Source organism: Periophthalmus magnuspinnatus, chromosome 18 (genome assembly GCF_009829125.3).
Source record: "Periophthalmus magnuspinnatus isolate fPerMag1 chromosome 18, fPerMag1.2.pri, whole genome shotgun sequence".
Classification (NCBI taxonomy): Eukaryota; Metazoa; Chordata; class Actinopteri; order Gobiiformes; family Gobiidae; genus Periophthalmus; species Periophthalmus magnuspinnatus.
Genome location: NC_047143.1, coordinates 20,863,007 through 20,879,888, shown reverse-complemented (window position 1 = coordinate 20,879,888; position 16,882 = coordinate 20,863,007). Strand labels below are relative to the sequence as shown.

The window sequence follows — 16,882 nt, the reverse complement described above, 5'->3', positions numbered from 1 at the left end:
GTAAAGATAATAGTATACATGAGCAAAAAAACAATAAAACACCAAGATATCCTGCCTAGAATTAAATGCCAGAGAGAAGAGGTGGGTTTTCAGTCTAGTCTTAAACTATGTTATATTAATCAGTGCTAGTGCAGCCCAGTGACAAAATTCCTGAGGATTTGAGCTTACATGCTGAGAATGAGAAAAATCTGTCCTTTATCTGCAAGATACTGGTGGGCAGTGGAAACCAGTTCAGTTGTGATTGTAGTTATTATTATTATTATTATTATTATTATTATTATTATTATTATTATTATTATTATTATTATTATTATTATTATTATTATTATTATTATTATTATTATTATTATTATTATAAATCAGTAAGAGAGTAAGAGTGCAGGCTACACAATTTACTTTCAAAGTGTGGTACAAATTCCAAAGATGTATATATCATCAAGTTTTAATTTTGAAAGTACAGAACTGGACTTTAGAAAGCATGGTGAGTTACAGTAATACTATTCATGATTTTAACTGCACCAATGCCTGTCTTTTCCGTTGACTTGTCAGTACTTACCTCGACTGGTTCTCTGTGCCTATAGTAAAGCTCTACTTGTTTGTGGGTGATTTCACAGACAGTATGGTCCCAGATGTGGGACGTGGAGGGTGCTCTTGACACGCCGGCTGATTGGCAGTGGGTGCAGCTGTGGTCGACTCATCAGACTGCCTCTGTGCTCGCCGGGTTTGTGCTGACTCCAGCGCAGCATCTGTTGCACAGATTAAAATGCAGAACAAGCACAGATCAAACTGTACGCTGTATTGTTTTTCCTCCTCACATGAGCTTACAGCCTGGATATGGAGCAGCCTCTGATCTGATAGATGTGGAAAGGGTAAGGTCATCTCAGGTCCTCTGCGAAGCGTTGTAGTAGTTGCAGTATTATCATTTTAGCTTGTTCTTATGTGAAAAGTTATGTTTAAAGAGGCATTATGTAACTTTAAACTTGCTTGTCTTGGAATATCATAAAACATATTTATTCAATTACAGGTTTATTGTTATATAAATACATTACCTCTGCACAGATCTGACCTGTAACATGGCCTTGTGGCTTCACATGCTTGTCTCAAAAAATAGATTAAGATTAATGCCATACTAGGGATCATTCCAGTCAAAGTAAAAAAATCTCCATCGAGATAATCAGGTGGTGTATGCTCCTCAAGAAAAGTTACACAAATGAGTAGGAACATTTTTGTGTCTGTAAAGGATCTGTGCAAACATTCCCCTGCAAAATAGTGTATGGTTACATTACAAATATTCAATAAAATCCCACTAATAAACCTATAGGGACGTGGATATGTTCCAGCTCATTCCAACGGCATTAGGCTCAGGGTGCTATAATTTAGACACAACTAAATATAAGCTCCAGTCTCCTCCCTCCTGGCCGTTATGCTGCACCAAACAGTCAGAGGCATCTTCCCTGGTGTGACACATATTGTGGAAGAGCAGGGTAAATAAAAGGAGCAGTCCCTCGGCGCCGCGGCCTGAGGCGATCACACCGCTGGCAGGCAAACAGGAAGCGCCCAGCAGGCCCGACGCGGATCAGGCGGCCTATTGCAGAGCTGACAGCTGATTTAGCTCCCCCTTAATGAGCGGAGGGGTGCTGCGCTTACGTAACAGCGGCACTAGGCTCACAACACTGAGGACAGCAGCCAGAACATATGTCATTAAGGGTTGTTCAAAATGTGTATGGAAAGTGTGCACTGCAGGTTTTTTTACACTCTGTAGTAATGGTGCAGGTAACAATATCAGAATGTTTAACTCCATAATAATAAATATGCCTTAGATTTATTGTGTTCCTACTTGCGGCAACGGCGGGCTGCTGCATTTGAAGTTCCTAACAAATAAATAGTTAGTTTGATTTGATTGACTGAATGTGTTTTACATGATTGTCGAAGGTTCAGTGGTGATAAGCTACTTCTTCGCTACATTTGAGAGCAGGTATATGAACTTTTACTTAAGTAACAAAACTGAGCACTTCATCCACCACTGCACTAGACAAGGTAAGTGCCTAAGGACATAACAACAGAGCTTGGACTTAGTGGGCGAGCGCTCCAACCACTGAGCCACTTTATCAGCCCTGAACAATTGTAGCTGTCAAATTATATATAGATAGAAAAAAAATGACATTATTGTGGACGCTGCGTGTGATGTGTGTATGTATAATCGTGTATTATAAAGAGATAATGAAAGAAAAAAACAGAACTAGACAATGTTTGACCTCACGAAGATCATTTTAAAGCAGCAGAGGTAATGATCAAAAGTGTGACTGATGTACAACCATAGACTGTATACATAAATGGACAGAGCTGACCTGCTAGCCGCTACGTTCCAATTAGGAAGTGATCATGGACGCGCTTACGCCTCCATTGAAAAGAAAACTGCTGCTGTCATGCTAATCGTTTTGGTCTTAAAATGTTCGTATTAATCCGTTCTACATGATCCTTCTTTTACCTGAGGTTGTTCTAGTTAGCTTTAGCGTCAGGTTTGATTGACGGCGTTGCTAAGCGTCCACACCCAGTGCAAAACCAGCGATGCAAGCGGGAAGGGGCATTAACCTTCAAAAGCCTCGCTCCAGATTGGCTCTTTGGTTGCTACGATGCTCACGGTCGGAATTCCAAATATGGAACGCGACTCCAAATTCGCCCCATAACTGCTAGCATCGATGAGCTTCTTTTGACAGGAGTTGAACGCTATGGGTGGTGTCACAGTCCGTTAATCCACTTTTTTATACAGTCTATGTTTACAACGTGGATACAAGGCGGTAACTCTATAAAGAAGCACTCAACCCGATGCATAGGAGTGGACATGGAGTTTTATTTATTATTTCTATGGAAGGAACACACATGATAGCACAACATTTGGCTTTTTCATACATTGTAAAGATGTGCTATTTCTACTGGTTTGACCACAATGATGACATGTAATCAAGCAAAGTGGAAGGTCGTAGCTCTATTATTGCTGCTTACTAAGACTGGTAAAAGTGATCTTAGCTGCTCCCGGAGTTCAGTGGTCTTAGAGTTGACTTTGTTATAGGAATGACTCAAGCACTTACAAATGTAGGGCAGTGAAACATTCTATCTAAAATATATTTACCTATTAGGCTTCTTGTGAAAAAACAAAAAACTCTGTAGCCTGGCAAGTCAGAAAACTCTCAGATAAATTACTACACAAAATAATAAACAATCAAGTTAGTGGTTAGATTCAAGATTTGGGGAAGAATGTTTAGCTTTACATAGACAATCCCAAGTTTCTTAATCACTGCGGCATACGAATAACGTCTTGGTGGAGGCAGGGCACTGTTACCGATACTAGAATCGACTGACAAAGATTTGCTGGCTCGGGTATCGGTTCCATGATATCGGTTCAGCAGATATTGTGGTTGTGCCTTTAAATGGATGTAATAAGACTATTTACAGGCTGATGTTGGCTCAGAGTGTCTCCTCGTGTTTGGGCTACAATTCAAACAAAGCTGTTCTGTAGTCACTTGCAGTAAAAACAACATAACACGTAACACAAACCATAACACAATTGGATCCGTTTTATAACATTTTAACTGCATTTTAAGGTAGGAAATGCAATCTTCAGGTCCTATGCTGGTATCGGTTAAGATCGGGTATTGGCAGGTATTTAAAAGGCCCATATTACGCTATTTTCTCATCTATGTTATAATGTTGTTTCCTCATGAAAAACAGACCCGGAGCTGTGTTTTGCTGTGTTTTTATGCATATTCAGGTTGAGTTCTTCTCTCAAATGGAAACACTCTGTTCCACCTTGTGATGTCATGTGGTGATACAGGAAGTGTTCCAATGTGTTTTTAAACTCCATGCACCTTCACTAGAATCGTCTGGATAACTTCAGCTCTACAATTTCCAACCTCTACTAAACAAAGATAAAAAGTAGCTGTTAACTACCACTTCATGACATCACAAGGTGGAACAGAGCGTTTTGAGCTTTGGAGATATAGACAGACTAATAATAAAGGGTCACTCAAACATGTGTGAATGAGACAAAACACAACTCCAGGTGTGTTTTTGATGAGGAAACAACTTTTTAACATGGTTTAAAGCTTACAAGAGTCAAGTTTGCGTAATATAGGACCTTAAAAGAATCAAGATCGGTATCGGCTGTGAGAAAGCGAGATCAGTGGCAGTCTGTAGTCTTCAAGTGTAATTGTATGTTACTTTACCATGTACTCAGTTTCATTCAGTCATTTGATATGTTTTTTTTCACTCCCTAATTGCAAAAATAATATACTACATATATATATTTGCATAGGCCTAATAGTTGTGTATTAGTCTGTCTGGCCAGGCTAGCAGCACTGTACAATCAATGACAAGTGAAGTGCTATTATCTGCGGATGGCCTTAGCTCGACTTGTTGGAAGTATATATGTTCTGACAACACAGATGTCGGGGGGGCACCCGCGGGACCCCGGCCTGTCACCATGGGGACGGGGTCAAAGTTCGCTGTGCACCCCCCGCTGCTTGAGCACGGGCTGACAGGCTACGGGAGTCTGGAGGTCCATGATGTACTGGCATTTGCTGGGCTCCTTGGCTGTTCGCAGGCCTGTCTCTGTTCCGCATGTCAGCGTGACCTAGAAACGCACAAGAAAAGAAAAGTTGGAGAAGGAGAGTCAAGAGGCGCTGCACTTTTATCTCACAAAGGCTCTGATTGAAGCTCGTACCTGGCGCCGCACGCCTTCTCCACACAGCAAATCAACTCAATTGACAACATCATATTAAATAAGCAGGACGTGTTGGAGGGAATGCTCAAGAGTTACAACAGTGTATAAACTGGTCTACGCTGTTTGGCAATGGGAGAGTGGATTCTAAGCAACAATATTACTTATATTATTATTAACTAAGTGTTTCTCAAACTGTAGTAGGCGTACTTCTGGTGGTACGCGGGAGCTTGTGTATTTGTTTCATTTAGAGACAAATCTATTCATGCTTTTGTCTTTCTTTGGGTTATTATTGTTTAGACAGTGGTGGAACAAGTACTAAGTTTTGTTACTTATGTAAAAGTACAGGTACCAGAGCAAAAAAATACTCAAGTCAAAAGTGAGCTTTGTCAACTTCAGTTAGATCCTGACCCTGTGCTGGCACTGTTTGGCGTACCCTCAGCTGGTGCAAATCTCCAGAATGAACAAAAATCGTTTGTCAAATTTGTGACATTATTGGCTAGGAGACTTATTCTGTTGAACTGGAAACAGGAAACAAACCCCCCCTGTTTTTATTTTATTTTATTATTATTATTATTTTATTATTTTTATTAATTATTTTACCTATTTAATTTTACATTTGTTGTCTTTTTATGTATTTACTTTGTACATTGTTTTTGATTTACATTTGTTTTAAAGAAAAACTCAAATAAAAAGAATTATAAAAAAAAGTCACATGAAAAAACAACTTAAGTAAATTATTATATTATAGTACCTGTTTGAAAATGTACTTAGAGAGTAAATTGTAAAAGTACCACATTTCATGCATATTTTGAGATCTAAAAAGTTTCAAATGTAGTGATTTTGATACAGATTTGTGCTGAATTTTCAACAGAAACAATTGAATAGATTGTTTCATTTGTATATTTTTGTTTGCTCAAACTACAAATTTGTTGGAAAAAAAACAAACCCTCAGGATTTTCAGCAGGTCTCAGACAATAATAAAAAAATACTTATACTTTTCGGTCCTGTTCAAAAATGTGGCGGAGTAGAAAGTACAGATGCTCTCAAAAGTAGTGAACTAATAGTAAAAAGTATCCAATTTAAAATGTACTTAAGTAAAGTACAGATAGCTCAAATTTTCACTTAAGTACAGTACTTTACTACTTTTTTTTGTTACATTCCACCACTGTATTTAAGACTAATTTATCCATAGTTTTGTCTCATTTTTTTTTACCTAGTTTAGTTCTAATTTAGGCCAGATAAAGTCCAGGTTTAGATCTAGCAAAATATTACCTTAATGCTACTCGGTTTGAAAAGTTTGATAACCACGAAACTAAGCAGAGGTTCAATAGATTTGTAACACTGAAACTGAAAGTGTTCTGCATTAAAAAAAAAACAACATTTAACAGTCAATTTGAATACTGAGCTGCTCTGATGTTTACACCTTCAAAGTTATGTTTTATCTACTTTTAATGGGGACCTATACGGAAAAGGGTCGTCAAAAGTATTAAAAATCAGCCACTAATTGATACTAAAACTAGATATTCATTTGAGAAAGTATCAATACTAAAAATGTCACATTTACGGGACAAAAATGAACCTTTCCTGAATAGCTTTAGAATGATTTTGAGCTGTATCAAAACAAGTATAAGACACATAGACTAGTATACGCTCAAGGACAACTATGGAACCGACCTGGACGACTGAAGTACAGATATAAGTACTATTATTTAATGTTGAAAATTGCATTGCTTAATTTTTATTATCATCAAGATATCAGAATCGGCATCGGGTATCGAGTCTATTCCTGGAGTTTGAAATTTTAGTATCGTGACAACACTAATGAGAAAAATGGCAAATTACGAAGAAAAATATTGGATTACAAGATGAGAAAAGATATTTATATTAATTTCAAAGTAATATAATCTACTTTGTGTGATTTTACAGTATTTTCGTACATTTCCTCATGAATTCAGTGACTTCCTGCAAACCCAGTTATAAGTCAAGGGAATATTTGTGTTCACTTTGGTGCGCTAAATCCAAGTAAACGTAATTGAGCCATCGAAAAGATCTCACATTTTAGGTTGTGTTTTAACTATTTTTGATGGGAACCTTGGGAAAATAAAACGTGAAAACAAACCTTGGCTTACAGGGGGGACATGAACAGGCACAAGGCTACCGGAGTAATTATTTTCATTTGAATCCTCGTAATATCATGGAAAGCATTTTGTTAGCTTGAACTGTTTTTCTAACGTTTTCATGAATCTGGTGACTTGTAGTATTCGTCAACACATCTCCCCGCTTCCTTTACGCTAATTAATTCAGCCGAGTTAATTAAGTACATTTTGTTCACGAATCTGCGAGTATGCTATATGCTTGAGCGTATACGGCTGTATTTGGAGCACTTGTTTATTCCATTTTTAAACAAGGGGTATTATGCAAAATCGCCGTTTTGGAGCTTTCTACCATGTTATAATGTTGTTCCCTCATCAAAAACATGCCTGAAGAGGTTTTAGATGTCATCCATGCATGTGAGTTATGTAGCGAGCTCTCCTAGGCCCTATTCGTACTCTTCTTACGGTTAGCTGTATGATCCTACACGACAAATCTCCATAAATATACACAAGCATGAAACAAAACAACCCAGGCAGTTACCGTATTTTCACACTGAGTCACACTTTTTTTTCATAGTTTGACCAGGGGTGCGACTTATACTCAGATGCGATTTATATGTGAAATATCTTTTTTTCTTCATTATTGTGCATTTTTTGGCTGGTGCGACTTATACTCCAGTGCGACTTATACTCTGAAAAATACAGTACTCTTAGTAGTTTCCCCAAATACCTTTTAACTAATTTCATAGACCACTACTTTGTACTTAAGTCATATTATTATTTTGAAGTTTTTTGACTACTCTCTCCAACTTGGTATGAGTTGTGGTAGTGATAGAAAGAATACTTTGAAAATATATATAGTTACAGAATACTGAATACCTATTAAAATGTATTTTGTAACATATTTGAATACATGGTCGAATCAGAGTACTGTACTATAAATACTTGGGATACTTGAGCTGCATTATATTATAGTGTAAAAAAAAAAAAAAAAAAAAAAAAAAAAAAAAAAGGCATATAATTACAAATAACTTTTTTTTAGGTGACTTTGACGCTCTCTGCAAAAAGCATTGTGGAAAAATGGAAAAAAAAAAAGCCCAACTTATTTTACTTGGAGGGTGGTTTCCATGGCAACCCCCCTCACATCATACTGCTCCCTGTACAGACAATGTTTCTGCCGAACAAAGGCACCTGGAGAGGCTAAGATGGGGACTTGACAGGTACTATTGTGCGCAAGTTTCAGCCCTGCTACAAAACTGGTGATTTGGTTTCAATGCTGGACAAGGTTTAAAATAGCACACTTTTTTTTTTTGTTACACATTTAAGTGAAAGCTGCCCACGAATGCAAAATGTTTTTACTTTTTTTTTTTTTTGTTTTTCACCTCGAAATGCCAAATAGTCAAAGGATCAGTGTAAATCCCCAGGCTAATTTTGATCCTGTTACAAGTCCATGGATCTGCACATGCTGTCGGTCTAGCAGGGAGGTGTTAATAATTGACATGTGCAGCAGAGAGGGAGTATAGAATTATTTTGGGCTAAAGGTGAAGCTATGTGGTAGCATAGAGAACGCTGGTGCTATAGAAAACAAGATAGCGATTTTTAATAAGTATACTATTTACAGTCATAATAAAACATAATACATAATACTAAATGGTTTATTAAGAATGATTCAGGCGTAGTAGCAGCTTAAAGGTCCTATATTACGCAAAATTGACTCTTATGAGCTTTAAGTCATGTTATAATGTTGTTAGCCCCTCAAAAACATACCTGGAGTTGTACATCTCCAAAGCTCAAAATGCTCCGTTCCACCTTGTGACGTTATGAAGTGGTAGTTTTCGGTAGTTTTGGTAGTTTTTGTTCAGTAAAGATTTGAAATTCCAGGGCTGAAATGGTCCAAAGGATTCTAGTGAAGGTGTATAGAGTTTAAAAACACACTGGAGTACTTCCTGTATTACCACGCAGTGACATCACAAGGTGGAACAGAGTTTTCACTTTGAGAGAAGAACTCAGCCTAAATATGCAGGGTTTGTGCGTTAAACGTGTGTGAATGAAACAAAACACAACTCTAGGTCTGTTTGATGAGGAAACAACTTTATAACTTACATCAGAAAATAGTGTATTATGGCCCTTAAATAAGAGGTTTGGACTATTAAATTATATATATATTTTTTGTTATGAATGAAGTCTTTGATCATGTTTTATTGTGACTGAAGTGTTACCTTTATTATCTTTAACACGTTTTTTTTTTTTAATTAATGTTATCTGTACAATAAGTAAAATAAACATGTAATTGAAGTAACTGGCAGTATAAATATAATAATAATGACACAGGACATTAGAAAATGTAATGTAGCTCTCTGAATTATAACATAAACAGAAGAAGGCTGTGTAAGTGTAAGTGTAACCAAATTCTGAATTTGAATGAATGCAATTAGCAATTCTCAAAGGTGCAATTTAGCTAATATATAGTTCTTTTGCAGAGAACAAATGAGCCTGTCTCTATGGGATCTCATAATACCTGCTAACCGTGTATTTTAGACCTCTACAAACATCCTCTGAAATAAACGTGATCCATGTGTTAGTTCAGCAGCATGTTACCGATTTGCCTGGAATGTTCCAAAGTATGGCTTTAAACCTATCTCTTGTATTTTTTTCAATAATAACAGTTTTTTTATTGCTCAAAAACAGCGTGAAAAACATGCTTTATTGGGAGTAGGCCTATCTCTCCACAGATTTGACTTGTAAACAGTGTCGGGAACTAGCTAAATACATGTACTGAAAATACGTATTCTGCGTAGTAATTTTGAGTAACTGTTTTGAGGTACTTTTCTAAAATCAAAGGGATACATAGCGGTAATGTGTCAGTTTTGGCTTTGAAGTGCACAGTATTAGTGAGAAAAATTGAAAACCCATTAGACACAACAGTACGACAAAAATAAAGATTATGTGATGATTTTTACACTATAACTTAATGGAACTCAGAGTAAAAGTATTCTAAGTACAGTATTTTCTGGAGTATAAGTCGCACTGGAGTATAAGTCGCACTGGAGTATAAGTCGCACTGGAGTATAAGTCGCATCAGCCAAAAAAGCCGCATTAATGAAGAAAAAAACCCATACTGTATTTCACATATAAATTGCATCTGAGTATAAGTCGCACCCCGGGCAAACTATGAAAAAAAAGTGCGAATTATAGTTTGAAAAATACGGTACTCAGAATACAGTACTCTGATTGTACCATGTAACAGAATACATTACAAAAAAAACATTTTAATTTGTGTATTCAATATTCTGTAACTAAATATATTGTCATTGGTCTTCCCAACCTGGTGAAGTCCCTTACTTGCCTCAGTAGACATAGATACGTTTAATGCCAGACTACGGAACATTAAAGACAAAACCATAATACATCCATGACAATAATCAGGTGACAGATCCTAAACTCAAAAAAGTATAGTGCGGATTTTTTAAGGGCCAGTATTTCTAAACCATTTGCTTGTAAGTTGAGATGACTCTTCTAAGTTGAACGTACCCACTTCAAACCAGCGCAGTACTTTGTCTTTAATTAACCCCACCCATCTCTCCATCCACAAACCCTCTGTCCTCTCTCTGCTTGGGAAGAACGGCTCCGGCATTTCAAATATAATGAGCTCGGACTTGTGACGAGGCTTCACTTATGCCCACTGCTCGCGCTTAGAGGGGCCCATCAAACAAATTCAATTTCATCTTTTCAAAAGGAAGGCCCCAGATGGCAGCGCTACATACGTACGTTTGCCGACGACATTTATTAGACTGCCATTTGGAGAAAAAAAGAGGAGAGATGGACAAGCAAATGAGATGATTAAAAGTACTGCATTTTTAATTGAGCAAATGACCTTAGAAATTAGGTTGAAAGAATAAGGAATCCTGGGTGATCTGTAGGAGAACGAGCAGATGGAGAGACAATCTAGCGAGGTGCGGCGGTAAATCGACCATGAATACAAGCAGACAGTTCATTGAGTTCTTGAAGGTATAACGGTGAATAGGAAGAAATTACTAATATCTGTGCTGGATGTCTCATCAGAATAAATAGATAAATGCAAAAAATAAATAAATTGTAACCTCTCTTTCTGTACTGGATTATAGAGCTATAATATACATGCAGACTCCAGACCCTGAAACCTTTAGATACTTTCACTCAGCTCTTTGTTTCATAACAGGCGATGCATTTAAAGCCCATCACTGTACACTCTATGAAAAAGTAGGTTGGCCATCGCTTTCCGTCAGAAGAGAACAACACTGTATAAAATGTATTTATAAGGGAGTACTTGATAGACTGCCGGACTATCGCATTTGCTTGTTGAACTTTGATACGGGTACTTATAATACAAGATCTCACGACCGGCCGCACCAGAACTGAGATGGTTACTTTGCTTCCTAAAAATGGAATACATTTGAAGGACGAGCAAAATTGGATACTTTGGTGCCACAAATACAATTTAATAATGTGGAGATAAACATTTATAATCACACCTGCACCTGTTTTTAATGTTTTAAATGGACTTATGTACTTTGTTTTGTTTGTTTGTGTTTGTATTTTTCTATATTTGAACAAGGCGTCCATGAAAAGAAGAGTATGAGTGCTTTCATTGGGTTCTCTCTGTATAAATAAAGATAAGGAAATGAAAAATGGTGCTAGCATAATCGGGGCTAATACTAATGCTAATGTCAGAACCATACACTGTATAAAGAAGAGGACTAAGTGAGTGTGACATCACCCATAGCGTTTGGCTCGAGTCGAATGAAGCTCATTGAGGCTAGCGGTTACAGGGGCAAATTTGGAGCTGAGTTTCATATTTGGAATTCCGACCGCGAGTATTATAGCAACGAAAGAGCCAATCCGGAGCAAGGCTGTTGAAGGTAACGCCCTTCCTGGTTTAGCAGAGAGTGAACACTTAGCAACACTGTGAATTAAAACTGTTGCTAACGATAGTGGGAGCAACCTCGGTAAAGAAGGTGCCTGATTTGTCTGTTAATAATGCTCATATCTTGAGTTACAGACACAATAGCAAAATAAAAATACCAGGAACATGCAGAGTGGGTTATGGAGAGGGAGTGACAGTTTCTCAATACAAAGTGAATTGGAGTCAAGGTTGATGGAGCCGGAAGCACCCCCCATGATCACTTCCTATTTTGAACGTGGCAGCTAGCAGGTTAGCTATGTCCATTTAAATATACAGTCTATAGAGGCTAATAAATATTTCAGCCTGAAATAATCTACACCAAAAAATAATCAGGCCATCTTAACTAAGAATTTCTTTTTGTTGTTATGTTAGATTTAACATTTTAATAGAAGCATTGAGACACAAGGACGTACCATTCTAAAAACAGAAGTGTCCTCCGGTGACATTTTTCCTGCATTTGTGAAGTGTTTAAAGGGCCGATATTACAGAAACAGGAACAGGAACATTGTTTCCTCATGACAAACATACCTGGAGTTGTGTTTGTGTTTCTCTCGTTCACACACGTTGTCCTTAGGCAAGACACTTCACCCACATTGCCTAGTATGAAAGTGGTGTGTACGCGAATGATAGGTGGTGGTCGGAGGGGCCGATGGCGCAGATTGACAGCCTCGCTTCCGTCAGTCTGCCCCAGGGCAGCTGTGGCTACAATAGTAGCTTACCATCACCAAGTATAGAAATGAATGAATAATGACTATAGTGTAGCGCTTTGAGAGGCTTTGAAAAAGCGCATTACAAGTGTAAGCCATTATTATTAAGACAGAACAGTTCTTCTCTGAAACGGAAAACACGCCGTTCCACCTTGTGATGTCATGCGGTAATACAGGAAGTGCTCCAGTGTATTTTTAAACTACATACACCTTCACTAGAATCATTTGGATGATTTCAGCCCTGCAATTGCCAATCTCTACTGAACTAAAGGTAAAAGGCAGCTGTTAACTTGAAATGAATGAATGAAATGAAAACAGAACTCTGGGTATGTTTGATTTCAGCTCGACTCGGCAAAAACCTCATAGGGATTACATAAGAGTGAAAATGGGAACACTTACTGTCCCTCTGATTGGAACTAGCCGGCTACCGCTACACATTCTATACCACTTCATAGCTGCACTGAGGAGGTTAAATAAACCTGAGATTGTGTCCTCTTATGGCCTACACCCTGACGTGACCTGTATAAACACGGACAGTACTCACAGTGGTGCTTCGGGAGCCCCCCTGCCAGCACGGCTCCCCGTTCTCATACACCTGCTGACTGTACACGTTCTGGGCACTTCCGGACCACATCCCCCAAACTCTGTAAACAAAACCAGACACAAAATCTATTAACCAAAACAATAACTCATCAGCTCTTAAACACTGCGAGACAGGCGGTATTGTAGGCTGGCTTCACAAGTGAAAATCTGGCAGAACGGGCCGTCTGGCAGCGCCCCTGTTTGCTTTCTGGCTCCGGCGTCTCTGTCTCCTTAACAATGGAAGGAAATATTAATTACAGTTTAGTTGAATCAGTGATTAAAATTAAAATACGACACAGGGGAAGTGGAGGAGATGGAGCCAGTCGCAAAAGTGGCGGCCCAGTGCAAGCTAATTACGTTCTCACCAAGAGGGATCAGGGAGGGGCACAACTGAGCAGGCCAAAACTAGAAGAGGGATACAGTTTATAACAGTGTTCAAATGTTTGTTTTTAAAGGGCTTGTACTTGATTTTACACTTTAAAAGCGCTGTACCTGAGTTTTACTGCCTTAAAAGCGTGTAAAACAGAACTTGTCCATTTTAAAAGGTTTGCAGTGGTCCAAAGATATTCCTCACTTACCTTTTACATTCTGAGCATCGGAATTATTCACCACTTTATAACAGTAAAGACTGCAATAACTAGCATGCAAATTGAAACTTCCCGATTACTGAACAACAAAATACTTTCTAATTAAATGCAGAGAACAAGAAGCAGACTTATTTTGACCTCAAGAGCTGCTTATACTATATATCTGTACAGGGGCAAGACACATTTTGGTCACTTTTTTAATGTAATATAGCACTTTTCCACCTTCAAGGCACTCAAAGCGCTTTACATCAAGGAACCACTCACCCATTTACACACACATTCAATTGCCAGTGTACGCAGACACTGGGGACAAGGTGGGTTAAGTGTCTTGCCAAGATTTGAACTGCCAACCTTCAGATCAGTGGACAAACTGTCTACTAACTGAACGACTGCCGCTGCTGTTGTTCAAATACATGCTGAAAAAATTGGGTACAAGGCCTTTCACTCGGCAAAAGATGAACTATAATCATCTGTTTGAGAAAAGAACACAATTGTATATCAAAAAAGGGGTTTGAAACATTTAATCAGACCAAAGAATTTTGCTTGAAACTAGTTCATACCTCGTCTTTCGCTTCCCAATGTGAGTCTATAATTGTCTACTGCTGTTCGACAAAAACCTGAGTGTTATGTCCTGAACACTTTGTCAATGTTGAGTTAATCAGTGTGGATAAAGCGCCACAAGAGGTAATAAATTGTGCTATTCGTTCTTGTAATCTGTCTGAGTGCTCTCTTCACAGTGCCAACACCGGATCAACAGCCTCCCTCTATGACCTTTTCCCATTGGATTAAAGCAGCACTTTTGTTCCCCAACCGCTGCTTTTAGTCATAGCAACAAGCTAATCTGCAATTCAAGCTCTATTTTGATATGTTCATTTGTGCTGCTAATTGACCCTAATAAAATGATGGATTACCGTAATACACCTTTATCCTGACATCTGAATATTTTCATTTAGCCGAGACACAAGCTAATCTATCCGCTAATAGGGATATAATTACCTGTTTCATTATTGACGGCAACATAAGGGCAAATCTCCACAAAAACAAACAACGATATTTAATCCAACGCTATAGCACTTTATAAGGCGCCATTTTGTCTAAGCAGTTAAATCCTCCTATATTCCGTTTGAAAGCAGAACGTTTGGGAATCAGACTTGGAACGGTCCAATCACAGCCGCTAATTTGAACCACGTGACTCTCAAGATGCGGAAGACATGTCCTCTTGAATGTTCTTGTAATATTTAAAACAACATATTGAACTTCTAACTTGCAGAGATTAAAAAAATAAGACACTGGGTCGTACATGGGTTCAAAAGTTTTACGTAACCATTAAAAGAAAATCCGCTACAACAGTGAAATGCCACTAGAGGCGCATAGTTTCAGTTTTGCAGTTTTGAACAGGAAGTCAGTGGACCTGTTTAAGTTATTCAGCTGTTTTGGCACAATATTTATGAGAAATTAGCAAAATGTAATGAAAAAAACATCATATGTGTTTTTTTAAGGTAGCTACACTGTGTCATGTGCAGTGTAAAACAAAGTATTACTATGAACTGTTAAGCTCTAGTGATAGTATGGAACGTTTTGGCGGTGGAAAGTTAACTGCAGGATTCCATCAAAATAGAAAGTTAAAACCATTTGTTAAACATTTTCCATGGACATAGATAGGTTTTATGGCATACTGCGGAATATTATACAAAACAAGGAACAAAATTTCCATGGAAACAGGCAGGAGGAAGCCCTTGTACAGGCCAAGGAGTCAGGTTTGTGGAGATGCGAGTAAAGGACGCATTTTTGTGCCATTAAACATCCATAATGGCAAATACATGCTTTTATTTTAGTTTTAAAAAAGCAAAAAAAGCTCTAACATAACGGAAATATAAACTTTATTATTGATTACTGAATTGCTAAAGTGCTTATCTAAATGCCTTTTTTTTTTTTTTGGAAGCTTAGAAAAACGATAGAAAATTCAAATGTACACCAAACGTTTTTGAATGTTGACTTCTTTGCTTCTTTGATCTCACCCCTGTGACCTGCCGTTGATCCAGACAGCCATGGTGCCTGTGGGAGCGGTATGGGGCTATGCTTTATTCAAGAGCGTGAGCAGGTCAAGCAGAGGTGAACTGCTCACACGAGTGGAAGACGCCTGGAACTCCGCGTCCTGCTGCTTTGATTGGGTTTTAGCACTCTCTTAGCACCAGGACGCTCCAAGATGGGTTTGTGTCAGATGCCCCGGAGAAATGGGGGTAAAAGGATAGCGCTAACAGTGACCAGTGTGTGCGGTATTGTCAGTACAACACAACCCCCCAGTGCTGTAGTTCACTGACGTAGCCCACCAATGCCTAGAGATTCCCAGGAGGTTATGACGGTGCCATGAATCAGGCTTGACTTAAGATGCATTGAAGTCGTCTTTACTCACAGGAAGCTGGGGATGAAATCGTATTGACAGCACATTCAGTTTAATAATACCTGCAGCTTTGGTATTGGCAGGCTACTCTTTATAATCGATTGCCGTAAGATTGTGCAGTTCAAGCTTTTTTTTCTTGCTAAAAATTGATAAATATGACTTTAAATAAAAGGCTTATATAAACTTTATTGCTCCACAAGGGAAATTATTCATATACACCACATGTTTTGGCAACTTTAGTGCAAATTAGGTACATCTGCAGTTTTCTAACCAATAAGTTTGTACTGCTTTCTGTGGCCTCTGCAATTTCAAGTAGTTGGTGACATCACACCCAGAGCCCTGATTACAGCCAGGTGTTTCTGATTGCTAAGAACCTGGCTGCAAGGGACGGAGTTTAAATTGTGGCTACCTGTGTGGCCAATCACATTGTTCTTTATACCACTAGACCCTGCCCCTCCCCCTTTAACAGCAATACCATGTTCCAACTGGAGGGTTGCACACCTTGTCCGGTGCATTTGAAGGGCGCTTACGTAACGTCTGGCACGACAAGGCCTGTCCCCTTTCAATGTACCCGATGAACACAGCTGACAAATATGCCGTGCGTTTCCAGCGCTTCCATGGAGATTGGCCATGAATGAAGTGTGCATCCAAACACACTTTGCGCACTGCTATTTCCCATCATGCACCGCGCGTGATATCTTTTCGGGACAAACTACGTATATTTTCTTAAAGTTATGTAATACTAGCTACAATTGGGAAAAAATCACCTAGAACTTTATATTTGCCTATTGATATTCAAAGAGAAATATTAGAAGAAGAATTAAAAATAAAACAAATTATTTCAATGTCC

General features: G+C 38.4%; 1 protein-coding gene across 3 annotated transcripts in view; it reads right to left on the bottom strand.

The window, feature by feature from the left end:
- Positions 1-2,832: 2,832 nt before the first annotated feature.
- LOC117386591 (glucosidase 2 subunit beta-like) overlaps positions 2,833-16,882 on the bottom strand; it is a 270,231-nt gene continuing 256,181 nt past the window's right edge. For 2 of the 3 annotated variants that reach the window (XM_055229025.1, XM_033983998.2), the window contains 2 exons: positions 13,007-13,106; positions 4,165-4,630 (listed from right to left, as the gene is read on the bottom strand). In XM_055229025.1, the coding sequence (XP_055085000.1) occupies positions 4,493-4,630; positions 13,007-13,106 (238 nt within the window). In that variant the 3' untranslated portion in view covers positions 4,165-4,492. Of the gene's footprint in view, positions 4,631-13,006; positions 13,107-16,882 lie in introns of all 3 variants that reach the window. The other variant, XM_033983996.2, reaches the window with a different exon arrangement.